This window comes from Aotus nancymaae, unplaced genomic scaffold (genome assembly GCF_030222135.1).
Source record: "Aotus nancymaae isolate 86718 unplaced genomic scaffold, 86718_ANA_hifiasm-v0.15.2.pri h1tg000016l, whole genome shotgun sequence".
NCBI lineage: Eukaryota > Metazoa > Chordata > Mammalia > Primates > Aotidae > Aotus > Aotus nancymaae.
In genome coordinates this window covers 75,573,396-75,589,532 of record NW_026988428.1, presented here as the reverse complement: position 1 = coordinate 75,589,532, position 16,137 = coordinate 75,573,396, and the positions used below count along the sequence as shown (strand labels likewise).

Here is a 16,137-nt window from a genome sequence, read left to right as displayed (position 1 = left end):
CCCTAACCAAGTCAACTCCCAAATTCCTTCAGCCCCAAATTCCTTTCCAGCCACCCAAGTGCTCTCTTTCCTTTAACAACAAGATTTTGGAAAAACCACTGCCCTCCCTCCCTGTTTTCCCTTCATTTTTCAATTTATTGCATTTTTGCTTTGGCTCTCATAGCTCTGCTGAAACTGCTTTGGATTAAATTCACCAGTGACTATATTGTGCATTTTATCAGCAACTTTTTTTTTAAAGCAGCCTTCAGTTTCTTTTGGTTAGGTTGAACCAGGAAAACTGCCATTTTTGTAGGCTTGTTTTTGTTTTGTTTCCTATTATAATGTTACAATACATATCTGTGTATACATATCTCTATGAAGTTCTGCTTCTGTGGATGAATTCTGAGAAGTAGGGTTTTATTATTATTATTATTATTATTATTATTATTTGAGATGGAGTTTCACTCCTGTTGCCCAGTTTTATCATTATTATTATTGTTTGAGATGGAGTTTCACTCTTGTTACCCAATTTTATTTTATCATTATGATTATTATTTGAGATGGAGCTTCACTCTTGTTGTCCAGGCTGTTTTATTTTATCATTATTATTATTATTTGAGATGGAGCTTCACTCTTGTTGCCTAGGCTGGAGTGCAATGGGGCAATCTATGCCTCCCAGGTTCAAGTGATTCTCCTGCCTCAGCCTCCTGAGTTGCAGGGATTACAGGTGTGCGCCACCATGCCTGGCTAATTTTTGTATTTTTAGTAGAGATGCGGTTTCACCATGTTGGTCAAGCTGGTTTTGAACTCCTGACCTTGTGACAACCCACCTTGGCCTCCCAAAGTGCTGGGATTACAGGCATGAGCCACCATGCCTGGCTGATTTTTGTATTTTTAGTAGAGACAGGGTTTCCCCATGTTGGTCAAGCTGGTCTTGAACTCTTGACCTCAAGTGATCCGCCCACCTCAGCCTTCCAAAATGCTGAGATTACAGGCATGAGCCATTGCACCTGGCCAGGGTTCCAGTTTAAATGTGTGTGTATTTTACTCCCAGACTGATTTCCTAAAACACTGGCATAATGTATGGTCCCATCAATGAACTTTTAGAAAGTTTTAAGTCACAATGTCCTCTTTTCAGCACTTCTCATAGCAAACTCTCCATTGTTAACACTGTATTTGCCATTATTGATCATACCTTCTTTAGTTGGTAGCACTTTCAATCAGTGTTTCTATTTGTTTGTGACAGAGTCTCACTCTGTTACCTAGGCTGAAGTGCAATGGCATGATCTTGGCTCACTGCAACCTCTGCCTCCCGGGTTCAAGTGATTCTTCTGCCTCAGTAGCTGGGATGACAGGCGTGTGCTACCACGCCTGGCTAATTTTTGTATTTTTAGTAGAGATGGGGTTTCACCATGTTGGCCAGGCTGGTCTTGAACTCTTAACCTCAGATGATCCACCCACCTTGGTCTCCCAAAGTGCAATGATTACAGGTGTGAGCCACTGTGCTCGGCCTCAATCAGTGTTTTACCTGCCACTTTCTGGCCTCTCTCTCTTTTTTTTTGAGACAGGGTCTTGCTCTGTGGCCCAGGCTGGAATGCAGTGGTGCAATCTCAGCTCACTGCAAACTCCACCTCCTGGGCTCAGGTGATTCTCCTATCTCAGCCTCCAGAGTAGCTGGATTACATGCACACACCACCATGCTCAGCTAATTTTTCTATTTTTAGTAGAGACAGGGTTTCATGATGTTGCAATGTATATTATCTCATTCCCCTATTTAGGTTGATAGTCTAAGGAGATTTAGGTTGCACCCCATTTTCTATTATAAAGAGGAATGCATCCTGGCTTTGTGGGACTTGAAGCTTATACAATTTTGTATAATACAATTATACAGAAAAAGAATTCAAAATTATCTTTGTTTCGCAAATAGGACCATGTGAACCTATCACAAGGGCCCCTCCCCAGACACTGGAAGGGGCCCGTCAAAGTGAGGGGTCCTGAAGGTTAACTTTTTTTGTCCCCCCCAGACAGAGTTTCGGTTCACTGCAACCTCTGCCTCCTGGGTTCAAGTGATTCTTCTGTCTCAGCCTCCCGAGTAGCTGGGATTACAGGCATATGCCACTATGCCCGGCTAGTTTTTCTGTATTTTTAGCAGAGATGGGGTTTCACCATGTTGGCCAGGCTGGTCTTGAACTCCTGACCTCATGATCTGCCGGCCTTGGCCTCCCAAAATGCTGGAATTATAGGTGAGAGCCACCGCACCCAGCCCCGAAGGTTAACTTTCGTTAGCTTCAGTGGTTAACTACCTATAACTACAAACAACTTTATAATAAACATTTGAGCATTTTTTTGGTCTCTCTTCTATTATTTCCCAAGGATTCCCAGTTACTATAACACCATTCACCTTGAGGGAGGTGAGAGTGGAAGGTTTGATCATTTACTGAGGACCTCATATATATTAAGCAGTTTATATAATTTAATTTAAGCACACTATAAGCCTGAAGGAGTTGTTGGCCCCCGCTTTATGGATGAGAAAACTGAGGTGCAATGCATTTAAATATCTCGCCCAAGGTCACACATCTAATAACTGGTGGGGTTTGGATCGTAACCCACATCTTATTCCAAAGCTTGTGCTTTGTGCCCTACTTTCTAGTGTCTCTACAGCCTCACGAGCTTCACAGCAACACATTCTCCAGGCTATTGCTGAAAAATCTGATCTCAGTTTTCTGTTTTGAGGAAACCTAAATAAAAAACTGACTTGGTTCTTAGAAGCAGGCCATTTAAATCAATGGTGGATAGACTTTGTCAGGTGAATTTGAAAGTGATTTGGCTGTTTCTGTGATCCATCTGCTTACAAACCTGGGACATCTTGGTTCAGCACGCATTTCTTGGAGAGAATTGGCTGAAGTCAGAGACCTGGATTGGGCTCAGGTCCTGCTATTCACTACTTGAGTGGCCTTGGGTAAGTCGTTAACGTCTCAGGTTCTCATTTTCCTCCTCTGCGCAATAAAGTTAATATAAGTAAAGAAACCTGCCTTTCCCCAGGGTAGTTTTGAGTGTCAAATATAACATATGTTCAAGTACCAGTGAACTCCAATGTCACTGAGATACCTGTAATGTTATACCCGAGCGAGATTAAACAGAAGCGCCACGCTCTGAGTTTGTTGAGCGTCCACCTTTAGTGCCGGCCGCTGAGAGTCAGCTAGAGCTCCAACCTCTCGGCCACGAATAAAGGGCGGTCAACATTTTTATACCAGTTTAGGGTCAGGGGTGGTAAGCAGAGTATTACAGAAGCAGAAGGAGCAGGTTAGGGGAAGGGGGAGTGCCTAACAAAACATTTCTACTTAAAAGTTGTTTTTTACTTAAGATGTGGGGTAGCAGTTGCACGGTTGCAAGTACAGGATGTATAGGCCAGTGGGCCCTGTTTCTCAGAAAATTGGTTACAAAGATGCCAGGCGTCTCAGACCACAAGCTTTCAGAACAGAATGCCCTACATAGCTCAGGGTGGGCAACATAGCTCAGGGTGGGCAAAATGGGAGTTAGCAGGATTGTTTAAAATGTATTCATTACAGCCAAGGTAGGGTATTTCAGTAACACTGTGGTAGCAGCTCCACTTTCTTGCCCATCTGCCTCCAGGTAAGGGCGTGTGTCAGCTGAGCAGGATGCATCTGACGGCTCCATTAGGGTTAACTCTTGGAGCGCCTCTGCCCAGACTGACGCCTGGCAGGTGATTTCAGGAGGCGTCTGGGCCATTACTCCTGAATGCTCAGTACATTGGGAGCGGCAGAGGCTGTGCACAGTCTGAGATTCTGGGGAATCCTTTCCTTCTCAAGCTGATAATTGATCATCAAAGCATGCCGAACATTCGTTATTATATGCAACTTATGAAATCTTAAATAGTTTTGTCCAATTGTCCCTTTTTTCTGCCTTAGGTTTTGACGCATATATCTTGAAATTTTATTTGTGAGTTTAGAAATCTTTAGTGTTGGTCGGGCTTAATTCTGGGGGCAGTTTGTACTTCTGGGAAGGCAGGAGAGAAATAACAATCTCAGTTTTGAATTGGCGTTTTAACATCCTTCACCAGATCCACGTTGAAAGCCAGTGTAACCAGCGTTCAAGAACTCCTCCACCCCCAAAAAGAGGATGCTGAAACCGGTTTCCAACCCCGAAGACGGAGCTGATCTTGCCGCAACGGGATCCGCCGGGGCTCCCCTCGCGTGCACCGCGGCTGGGCCGTCACAGGTGGCTGGGGTCACAGGCCCCGAGCGCAACCTGACCCTGCAGACGGCGGCCGCACAAAGACCGGGGCAGACGGCTGCCTGGCCGAGCCGCAGAAAGTAGTCCCGACCACGCCGGCTCCAATGTTGTTCGTACCGCCTAACGCCCTCGCGGGGAGGGCCGAGGCGGCCGGTCCGGGAAAGAATCCCGCTGGAATGCGCCGCCGGGAGGAGGCCTTCCCTCGCCAGCTCGCCTCTGCTAGCCCAGCACCTCTCCCGGGGTCTTATGCAGAGGCCGTGCACGGTGCACTTGCCGACTCCTTTCCCCAGCCGTACAGGGGGCAGCGCCGGGGGAGGGGGTTCGCCGTGCGCAGGGACACGTCTTTGCCCCGACCCTAGGAGGCGGCGCCTGCCGTATCCCTGCGCCGCTGCGCGAGTCAGAGGCTGAATGAGGAGCTGCGCGGGGGAAGTGGGGCGCCGGGGGAGGAGGCGGCGAGATGGAAGCAGACGCTGGCGTCGCGCGAGCCTGGGGCCGAGCGACGCGGTAGAGAGGGCGGCGGCGGCGCGCGCGGAGCCTTGACGTGCCCTTCTTTCTTCTCTCGCTGGGAAGCTGGGAAGCATGAGCGTGCAGCCCTGCCGCTGCGGCGGCCGCCCCGGCTCCTCGCCTCCCCGTCTTTTTGCCGCCCCTCGCCGGTGAGAGAAGAGAACGCGAGAAGGGAAGATGGGGGCCGTCCTGAGGAGCCTCCTGGCCTGCAGCTTCTGTGTGCTCCTGAGAGGTGGGAAGAGGGGGCACTGGAAAGTTGGTGGGGTTCGGGGGGAGGTGGCCTTGTTTTGTGTGTCGGGGGGGAGGGGAGGGACAGAGGGAGGGAGAAGGGGAGAGGAGCCGGGAGAGGCCTGGTCGTGGGGAGGGGGAGAGAGAAAGGGGCCCGGGAGCAGGGGCTGCGCGCACCGCCCGGCCACAATGCGGACCTGGCCTGGCTTCCCAGACCTTCCCGGGACACATCGGAGCCTCGATCCCGACGGCTGGTCTTACGGAACCCCTGACACCCCATTCTGTCGGGACGACTGAGTGTCTGTGTGCCTCTCTCTGCCTGGGGTCTTTGTACGTATTATGGCTTTTAAAATGTTTGAGCCCGAGATGCTTTAAGGTTGGTCTTCTCCCTCGAAGTCCTCCCCCCATCCACCACCCCCCACCCCATTTCCGTGTTTCTTAGGTGAACTTTTAAAGTCCTCTGTTTTTTTCCAGGCCTTGTTACAGGTAATAATTGGCTTCCGTTTGGGATATAATGATCCTGGGTGAGATCGCAGTTGGAAAGTGACTTTTGGGTTATAGGTCGAGCATTTCAGCATTGGGAACCTTCTGAGCTTCAGCCCATAATAAAATAGAAACACTGCCCTTGTAACCTCTGGTGTTCACGGCTTGCCCCTATTTTCGGAGTATGCAAGTGTACAGTTGGCACTAAGTAGGAAATTCATCCTCGTGTGAAGAGGAGCCGGTCCTGGGACCAAAATGATCATTTGCTCTACACTCCTGGGGACTGCTTGGCATTTTGGTAAATTGCATAGGCTATTCTAGATAATTTGCTCTGGGAATCGCCGGAATTCGATGGTACTAGGATGTTTTGAATTGGCTGCAAAGCTGGCACATGCTCTGTGACTTTTGTTTTGTGACAGTTCGCAAAGATTTTTGACCGGCCCGTCGGAAGCTCTTCTCAAACTACTTAGTGTTGAACTTGAGATGGCTGTGATGCTGTGGAGCATTTACCAGCAGAGGAATCTAAGTACTGCTTCATGCAGTGGCTTGTAGTTTTGGTTTGTTAAAATTCTCACTGGCGTTCATGATAAGTTCTTTTCAGGTGTGGGACCGCTGGTCTGGAGATTTTTAGGTATTAACAAGCTAAACTTTTGTTAAGTCCTCCAAAACAGACTAAGTTTACAGAACGCGATAGTAACTAATAATGTATGACAGGTGTATATTTTTGTGTGTACCGTGTACATGTATTTTGGATGAGAATGATTGACTTTTTTTTGAGAAGGAGAAATATGTTCTTCAGTTACTCTGTAGTAGTGCAGCATTGTGTTTGCATATTCTATTATACTTGATACTCTAAGCATATTACAAATTTTCCCCACATGTAAACCCCAGAAAAGGTAGTGCTCATTAGATTTTTGTGGCAGAAAATTCAATGGAGTGTTATGTACTGGAGAGGTTTAATAAGTATATACTTATTTTATTATGTTATACTCTATTGAAAGGGGTTTTGCTATAGCTGTTAGAAACAACTATATTTGACATAAGAATATGTTTATATTTTAAGACAAGGTTAATAGGGTTGACAAATAAGAGAACCAGCTGATTGGTTAGAGTCGTGGGGAAACTTCTAACTTGGGATGTTTCTGGTTGCCTAGTTGTATTTCTTGGAGAAGAAGTATGTGATGTAAATGCTTGTTTGTTTTAACACCAGCTTTGAGACCAGAGCTGGGTTTGTTCATTATTGGAATTTACATAGGTTGCACTTGCAGTGATATGTTTTGAAATACGACATTATGTAACAAGACCTGGAAGAGGTAATAGTTGAAATTGTCTTATTTCCTTTAGCAGAGTTTTCAGAAGTGGAGCTCCCGTTTTAAATGTGGCAAAATAATGGTGTAAGGTGGTCAATTAATATGTAACAGTACTGTACTTAGCTGTGACTACATGTAATTTGAAGTAAAACTGTCTTTTGATGTAGAAGATTTTTGTTTATAACTTAGAATTCATTCTTTGAGAATGTCATCCTCTGTTATAGTAATGATGTTTAGTCAACCTTGGGCTCTAAAGAGAAAAATCTGATTGATTTGTTGCATTTAGATCATTTTTTTCCCACAAATAATTGGATCTTTAACATTGGGTTGGTGTGATGTGGGGTATCTGAGAGTTTGGGGGAGACTGTCTGTCCCGTAGCCCTGCTGAATCAATAGCTGAAAGCCAGGCAATACTGTTAGTGCTTCCTGCTTATCTCTGTCATCACGTGACAAGATATAAAGGAAAGATTTGGGAATTTCAACACTAAAATCTTGGATTTAAAGCTCAAGCGTCACAACTTCATAACTTTGTGGTTTTGGTCTAGTCCACTTCTCTAGGTCTCAGTTTCTTTACTGGCAAAATGTTGATAATGATACTTGACTAGTTTACAGGGTTATTGGGTATTTTAAATGAAATAATATAAAGTACCTTGCTAATGTTACTTTTGTTATACTTTTTGCTTGTTCAGGGACATATCTTCAAATGCTTTCAGGATTTGAGATTTAATTTATATAACATTCACACTTTTCTTTTTTAAAGAGACAAGGTTTTGCTTCACTCAGGCTGGGATGCAGTGGCGTGATCACAACTCATTGCAGTCTCAAAAATCTTGTGCTTAAGTGATCCTCCTGCTTCATCCTCCCAGAGCTCTGAACTATAGGCACCTGCCATTATGCCCAAAAGTTTTTGTAGATATGGGGGTGATGTGAGGGTGTCTTAATATTTGGCCAGGCTGGTCTCCAACTCCTGGCCTCAAGTGATACTCTAAAAGTGCTGGGATTACAGGTGCGAGCCACCATGCTTGGCCAGATTCATAAACTCTCTTTTATTTTGATAGGGTCTTGCTGTGTTGCCTAGGCTGGAGTGCAGTGGCATGATCATTGCTCACTGCAGCCTGGACCTCCTGGGCTCAGATGATCCTCCCACTTCAGCTTCCCAAGTAGCTGGGACCACAGTTGTGTGCCATAACATGCGGCTAATTTTTAAATTTTTGTAGAGCCAGTGTCTCACTATGTTGCCCAGGATGGTCTTGAACTCCTGGGCTCAAGCGATCCTCCCACCTCTGCCTCCCAAAGTTCTGGGATTACAGGTGCAGATTCACACATTCTTAAAAATGAAAGAGATCTTGATTGAGTCTCACCACTTCATTTGTAAGTGGGGAAACTCAAGATTCAGAGATATTGTAATTTAATAAAGATAAGTTAATTAAAGATGGGGCAGGGAGTTATTCATTCTGTTAACAAATATGTATGGAATACCATCTGTATATCAGCTTCTGGTACTGGTGGTGAGTAAAACAAATGTGGTCCATAATCTGATGAGCCTCACAGTTTAGGTTGCCATCCTTACCATTCTCTTAGTTCCGTCATGTACTGATTAGAAAAAATAATATCTGGTTTTCTACAGGAAGTATTTTTGATAAGAATACAGGTTTTGGAATACCATTGGTGTGTATAATCTGTGAAATACTATTTCTTAGCTTTTTTTTTTTTCTTTTTTTTGAGATGGAGACTTGCTCTGCCTCTAAGGCTGAAGTGCAGTGGCGTGATCTCGGCTCACTGCAATCTCCGTCTCCTGGGTTCAAGCAGTTCTCCTGTCTCAGCCTCCTGAGTAGCTGGGACTACAGATGCCTGCCACCATGCCCAACTATTTTTTTTTTTTTTTGAGACGGTGTCTTGCCCTGTCTCCCAGGCTGGAGTGCAATGGCACAATCTCAGCTCACTGCAACCTCTGCCTCCTGGATTCAAGTGATTCTCCTGCCTCAGCCTCCTGAGGAGCTGGTACCACACAACCACGCCAGCTAATTTTTATATTTTTAGTAGAGAAAGGATTTCACCATGTTGGTCAGGCTGGTCTCAAACTCCTAACCTTAGGTGATCCACCCACCTTGGCCTCCCAAAGTGCTGGGATTACAGGCGTGACCACCGCTCCTGGCCTTCTTAGCTTTTTTTGAAGAGGCTTGTTATGTAAAAATTATTTGCTACTTTTTTTTTTGTTTTAGCGGGGTGGTTGTGAATATTTCAGTTGGAACAAACCACTAATGTTTCCCATCTTGTGTTTCTGTAGAAGTGATGCTTGCAATGTTTCTTCCTTTAAGATCAGATATTATAAAGTCTTGGGGAAGTAGAACAAATTTTGGAGTGGGAATCAGAAGAATTAAGTTATGGTTCTAAATTTGCCATTAGCTAGCTGTGTAACCTTGAATAATGTTTGTGCATTTTATTTGGAGATTAGAATTCATGTTAACACATTAAGGGTTCTGGAAAGTCCTGAGGTAAAGAGACCGGTTTTAACTTTAATCTTTTATTTTCCAAACTTGCCAGGTATTACATTGATATTTGATGACAATTTCATATAGCTTGATATTTTCATCCCTATTTACTTACCTAGCTTCAGGTTTGCCCATTTGGCTAGATAATAATTTGTCTGGTTATTAAATTTTAAGGTTTTGGCTCGTTGTTATCAGAAGGGCTAATAGTGATTTCCTTTGGTTCCATTTTTAAGAGATTTTTTTCCTTTGCTTTAATTGGAGGTTTTTCCATTTGCTGGACCGAACTACTGTGTCCTTATATATGCTTTGGCTGTCAGAAAGGGCTGTTTTAAATATCAAAGGAGATTCTGGGAAGGGATGTGTTAATGGAAAATATTTTATGAGAACGTATATTTTTTGTTTAAATATTTTGAACATATTGGAAAAACAACGTTTTAGTGCTATTTAGGCCATGGGTTACTACTCTGAGAAAGATCATTTTCATCATAGAAATTCTGTTGAAAGTTTATACTTAGAGAAGATTATATAGAAGGTATTATAGCAGAAAGGCATGGCTTGTTGTCACACGGGCCAAGTTAAACTCATCTGCCAATCTGTGTTCCTTTGAACAAGTTACTTAGGCTTAATTTCCTCTCCTGTTAGGTGGGGATATAACTTACAAGACTTCTCTGTGAGAACTCATGAAATGTTTGTGAAGGGATAGTATAGTGTACAGTCAATAGTAGACATTGAATAAATGGTGGCTATTATTAACATGGCCAAATTAAAAGAAACAATGTCCTGGAAAGACTGGTAAAACATTTTAAGTGTCTGCTATGTCCTGGGCGCTGTTTTTGGCAGTTGATAGTTTTAGGCCAGTGGTTTTGGAATTTTTTTGATTCTTCTGCAACTGAAATAAAAGCTCCATGAAAGACTTTTACTTGTGACAGTTTCAGTTTTATTTGATATAAAACAGAATGGCAATTACTTGCTATATTTATTTTCTAAAGGATTGCAACCTTAACTCTATTTTAGGTGATGATGTTTATAAATAAGCTTGAGAATAGTTCATGATTGTGATACTTATTTACTTATTAAAGGGTTAAGTATGGGCAAAATAATTTCATCAAAACATCTAATTGCGAAATTGCATTATTTGTTTACAATAATTCGGTTGGTAGATTTCTTTATGCAAGGTGGGTTGATGCTATCTATACTGAATTTCTGCTTTACATGTTGTATAAGGGTGTTTATCTTCTGTAAAGTAAGCCTCACTTCAATGAATAAAACACTATTTTATATGAATAACTTTGAAATTTAGTCAAATATACAACCAGGCAACCTAAAAACAGGCTGTTTGCTCTTAAAATTATTTGTCTTAAAACACAATTTTTCAGCTGGGCTCGGTGGCTCACGCCTGTAATCCCAGCACTTTGGGAAGCCAAGCTGGGCAGATCATGAGGTCAGGAAATTGAGAGCATCCAGGCCAACATGGTGGAACCCTGACTCTACTAAAATATAAAAAATTAGCCATGTGTGGTGGTACACACCTGTGGTCCCAGCTACTCGGGAGACTGAAGCAGGGGAATCGCTTCAACCTGGGAGGCGGAGGTTGCAGTGAGCCAAGGTTATGCCACTGCACTCCTGTCTGGTGACAGAGCAAGACTGTCTCAAAAACAAACAAACAAAAAGCAAAAACGGGCCGGACGCGGTGGCTCAAGCCTGTAATCCCAGCACTTTGGGAGGCCGAGGTGGGTGGATCACGAGGTCAAGAGATCAAGACCATCCTGGTCAACATGGTGAAACCCCGTCTCTACTAAAAATACAAAAATTAGCTGGGCACGGTGGCGCGTGCCTGTAATCCCAGCTACTCAAGAGGCTGAGGCAGGAGAATTGCCTGAACCCAGGAGGCGGAGGCTGCGGTGAGCCGAGATCGCGCCATTGCACTCCAGCCTGGGTAACAAGAGCGAAACTCCGTCTAAAAAAAAAAAGCAAAAACGACTTGTCAGTACATAAATACAAGGAAACAAGGTTATTTGGTATTATTAACCTATGTTTTTGTTTCTCAAGCTCTTTGTGTTATTTATGGGAGTGAGTATTCTCACAAAAGCTTCAAGCTGTTCGGGTGTGAGGCTGGAAGATATTAAAATGTGCTTGGATTCTTTGGTGAAAATTATTGTTACCTTGCTGCTGTGATCCTTTTAGTGGTAACATAACTTGTTTTAGTTTCTGTGATTTGCTTGGAAGGGCCATGTATAAGTGCTTAAATATTTTGGAACTAATTTCAGGAGGAGACTGGAGATGCAAAATGAAATTATATTTTTAGGCAAAAAAAACCCTAAATTAATTAAGTTATTAATTAACAGCAGGCCTAAAGTTATTGATGAGATTCTCAATAAAAATAACATGACCAGCAGTAGTGTTTTTTTTTTTTTTTTTTTTGAGATGAAGTGTTGCTCTGTCACCCAGGCTGGAGTGCAGTGGCATGATCTTGGTTCACTACAACCTCTGCTTCCTGGGTTCAAGTGATTCTCCTGCCTCAGCCTCTCCAGTAGCTGGGATTACAGGCACCTGCTACCATGCACAGCTAATTTTTGTATTTTTAGTAGAGATGAGATTTCACCATGTTGGCCAGGCTGGTCTTGGACTCCTGACCTCAGGTGATCCACCTGCTTTGGCCTCCCAAAGTGCTGAGATTATAGGCATGAGCTGCTGCACATGGCCTTCATTTTTTCCCCTGGAAAATAGTCACCCAAATATTGAAAACCCACCTTTATCAAATTATGTATGTGTGATCAGGAAGCCGTTTTCTCTAATGGTTTTAGTCATTGTTTTATCACTACTAGACCCAAACTACAAGTAAAGGATTACAGGGATAGGAGTCTTCCTCATTATTGACTAGCTTTATTGGTAGGTATAATTTAAGTACTATATATTCATATATCCAGTTTAAAGATACTATATTTTGCAAGTCTGAGAGGTGACAAGTGAACTTACCATGAATTCTTAGCTACACATTATCTTGTCTTTATAATACAAATAAAGACAAATGTCTTTGTCTAAATGTAAACCTAGATTTATGCTAATGCAGAAATAGCTCTTTGATGAAAAGTTTCTCAATAATAGATGTTTTTCCCTTTTATATGCCACCACATACCAGAGGTTTACACATATTGAGCACTGTAAATTTTACATTTAAAGTAATACGAAAAGATGTGAATTTTTATGACTTTTATTTGGAACGTCATTTTGTGTTTTGTCTCAGTCATTCATTAGATATAGTTAAATTATAAATTTGTAACTATTACAAAGATTTCTTAGGTTGGGTCATGATGGTTCACATCTGTAATCCCATCAGTTTGGGAGGCCAAGGGGAGAGGATCACTTGAAGTCAGGAGTTCAAGTCCAGCCTGGGACATAACAAGACCTTCATCTCTGTAAAAAAAATTTAAAAATTAGCTGGTCACAGTGGCACATGCCTGTAGTTCCAGCTGCTTCGGAGGCTGAGGCAGGAGGATCACTTGAGCCTAGGAATTCAAGGCTTCAGTGAGCCATGATTGTGCCACTGCACTCCATCCTGGGTGACAGAGCAAGACCCTTTCTAAATAAATAAATAAATAAACAAAGATTTCTCAGCATGGATTAGATATGTTAAGTAGACTACTAAAAAAACCAGCATGTTCATATCTGAGATTGAATTCGAAGTGTGGATTATGTAATGTTTTCTGATTTTATGATATAGCTATTGCATTAATAATTAATATAATTAGTTTTTTTTTTTTTTTTTGAGACAGGGTCTTACTGTGTTATCTAGGCTGGAGTGTGGTGTGATGCTATCACAGCTCACTGCAGCCTTGACCTTCTGGGCTCAGGCGATACTTCTGTCTCAGCTTCCTGAGTAGCTGGGACTATAGGCACGTGCTACCACACCTGGCTAATTTTTAATTTTTTTTTGTAGAGAGGGTCTCACTATGTTGCTCAGACTGGTCTCGAATTCCTGGGCTCAAGTGATCCTCCCACCTTGGTTTCCCAAAGTGCTGGGATTACAGGCATTAACCACCATGCCTAGCCTCAAGTACTTTTTTTTCTTTCTTTTCTTTTTTTTTTCGTTAAGCCCCTTCTATCAAATGCTTTTTTAAACAAAGTTTTTTGGAGATATAATTCACATACAGTAAAAAAATCTCCATTTTGCAGTGTCTAATTCAGTGGCTTTTGGTATACTCACAGGGTTGTACAACATCACCACTATCTCATTCCAGAACGATTATTACCCGCCCCTCCCCCTAGCTCCCTCAAAACCCATACACTTCCTATTTCTCCCTTCTCTCATCCTCCTGTAACCATGAATTTACTTTCTGTCTCTATGGATTTACCTGAGTATATACTCTGGGTATTTCATATAAATGGAATAAAGTATGTGGCCTTTCGTGTCTAGCGTCTTTCACTTAGCACACTTTCAAGGTTTGTTCATGTTGTTGCATGTGTCAGTACTCATTCCTTTTAATGGCTGAATAATATTTCATTGTATGGATATATTAAATCCTTTTAAATGAGTGTGGGTTTGATTATTGGAGACTTTACCTTGAGAAATTATTTCTGAAATCTCAGCTTTTGAAGTTTCTGAAATATATATTAAAAAATACCTTTTTTTTTTTTTTTGAAATAGTCTTGCTTCATCACCCATGCAAGAGTGCAGTGGCACAGTCTCTGCTCACTTGCAACCTCCACCTCCTGGGTTCAAATGATTCTCGTGCCTCAGCCTCCTGAGTAGCTTGGACTACAGGTGTGTGCTACCATGCTGGCTAATTTTTGTATTTTTAGTAGAGACAGGGTTTAGGCCCTGTTGGTCATGTTCGTCGTGAACTCCTGACCTCAAGTGATCTGCCCGCCTTGGATTATGGGCATGAGAATTTTTGCAATAGAAGGACGTGCTTACCACAGGATCTGCAACACATTTCAAAATCAAACCAAAAAAGGCTTTTCTTTTGTTAATAGGAGAAGTAAGCAGGGCTTCCGGGAACTTTGTGGGAGTGGGGCCAAATAGGTAGGGGAAAGCAGATTGCATGATCAGGACTATTTAACTGGAAAGCATTTTTTTTCCTGCAGTCAGCTGATGGTCAGAATGATGGAAGAAGTTGTGTATCTACTTTCATAAGCTGAGGGCAAACCAAAGTTTAGGGATTTGTGGGGAGAAGCGAATCCTGACTAAAGTTTATTCAAGCCAAGTCAATGAGTAAGTAATGGGCAGTTGTGATGAGCACTGGTCAGTCCGTCTGTTGGTTAAAACAAAATCAGTTACTGTTGACAATGGAATAAGAGTCATTGAGAAGTTGATCTCATTAGATTTGGCCTGATGATTTATATTTACATAGGCGTAGCAATAATAGTACTTTATCATATAATAAATCTTTTAATATTGCCTTGCTGGAAGTTTTTTTGAGTAATCTGATTGGACTTTAAATTGTCTTTTAAGACTATAAAGGTAACTCAAGAACTGACCATCAGGTTTCACTTGCAATACCTATAAATTTGGGTGAATTCCAGTCTTGAAGTTCCCAAAAGATTCTAGGACTTTTGAGCCTCCCAGGAAGTGAACTTGCGTAATTCACTTGCCAGGGTAGGAACGCTGTAAGCCAGTTACCAGGCCAGTTTTCCTAAGAGGACTGTAAGCATTAGTTTATAAAGTCAACTGTGTTACTTAAAAATGTCTGGTCATATCTGATTAAATGAACATAAATGTGGCATTCCAGTCAAAGCCTTGATTGCCTAAGTAATGTTTCCAGCTAGGAGGCCAACTCATTGAACCTTTGCAAATAACTGTATTGCCATGAAAATAAAAATACTCAAGAGTGTTTGAATTCTGGAGAGTAAGCAGGGGAGAAAAAAATAAGTGTTTATTTTGGTTTACAAAAGCATAGTCTGCTTACATTGTTGCAAGTTATAGATAGCTTCAGAAAAATGAGAAAGGGGTCTTTATATTCAGAAAATAGGACACGAAAGCATCAGCAGTATTTTAAATGAAACCCATAATCATCCTTCATCAGTTTATTTAGTCCTATGTAATTAATTCTTGTTTTGCTGGTTCTGTGTTAGCAGTCTCATGAACCCATCTGTTTCTCTACTAGTTGTTTGGAAATCCTGACTCAGTCCACTGGTGTGGTCTCAGGCTTATTTGAGCGATGCCATCAGAAGCCTGTGTTTGGGTTACCTGGCATAGTCAATTTTCTTTTTCTTTTTCTTTCTTTCTTATTCTTCTTCTTATTTGAGACAGAATCTCACTCTGTCACCAGGCTGGAGTGCAGTGGCACAATCTTGGCTCACTGCAGTCTTGACCTTCTGGGCTCAAGCCATTCTTCCATCTGAGCCTCCCTAGTAGCTACAACCGCAGGTGCGCGCTACCACGCCTGACTAATTTTGTATTTTTTTTGTAGAGAAAGGGTTTTGCCAAGTTGCCCAGGCTGGTCTCAAACTTCTGGGCTTGAGTGATATGCCCACCTCAGCTTGCCAAAGTATTGGGTTTACAGGCGTGAGCCACCATGCCTGGCCCATAGTCCTTTTTATTGAAGACAAGTACACTCTGGCCTATAGCTGATTTGCAAGTGCTTTCAGGGATGCATCAGAGTAAAGCAGAAAACTATCTGTAGATGACAAAAGACTTGAAACGGTGATGATTAACCTATTACTGATAATCTTAAAAGTGAAAGATCTTATGAAAATCTGTTATAAAAAATACTGAAATTGACAAGGAAGGTTGATTTTTGTGGCATGCAAGCCAAAATAAAATCAATCCAAAAAAGTGTTAGACAAAAGCATATGTATAAGCATAATAATTAACCTTTTTTTATTTTCTTCTTATTTTTTCTGAGACGGAGGCTCGCTGTGTCACCTAGACTGGAGTTTAGTGGCAC

General features: G+C 42.3%; 1 protein-coding gene across 4 annotated transcripts in view; it reads left to right on the top strand.

Annotated features, from left to right (window-relative positions):
* The first annotated feature begins 4,607 nt into the window (after positions 1 to 4,607).
* Positions 4,608 to 16,137, top strand: part of LRP6 (LDL receptor related protein 6) — a 153,011-nt gene continuing 141,481 nt past the window's right edge. For 2 of the 4 annotated variants that reach the window (XM_064377678.1, XM_064377675.1), the window contains exon 1: positions 4,608 to 4,969. Coding sequence is in view for 2 of the 4 variants with exons in the window: in XM_064377675.1 (XP_064233745.1) it covers positions 4,915 to 4,969 (55 nt within the window). In the remaining 2 variants the exon portion in view is untranslated. Of the gene's footprint in view, positions 4,970 to 13,889; positions 14,463 to 16,137 lie in introns of those variants that run through there. The other 2 variants (XM_064377677.1, XM_064377676.1) reach the window with 2 other exon arrangements.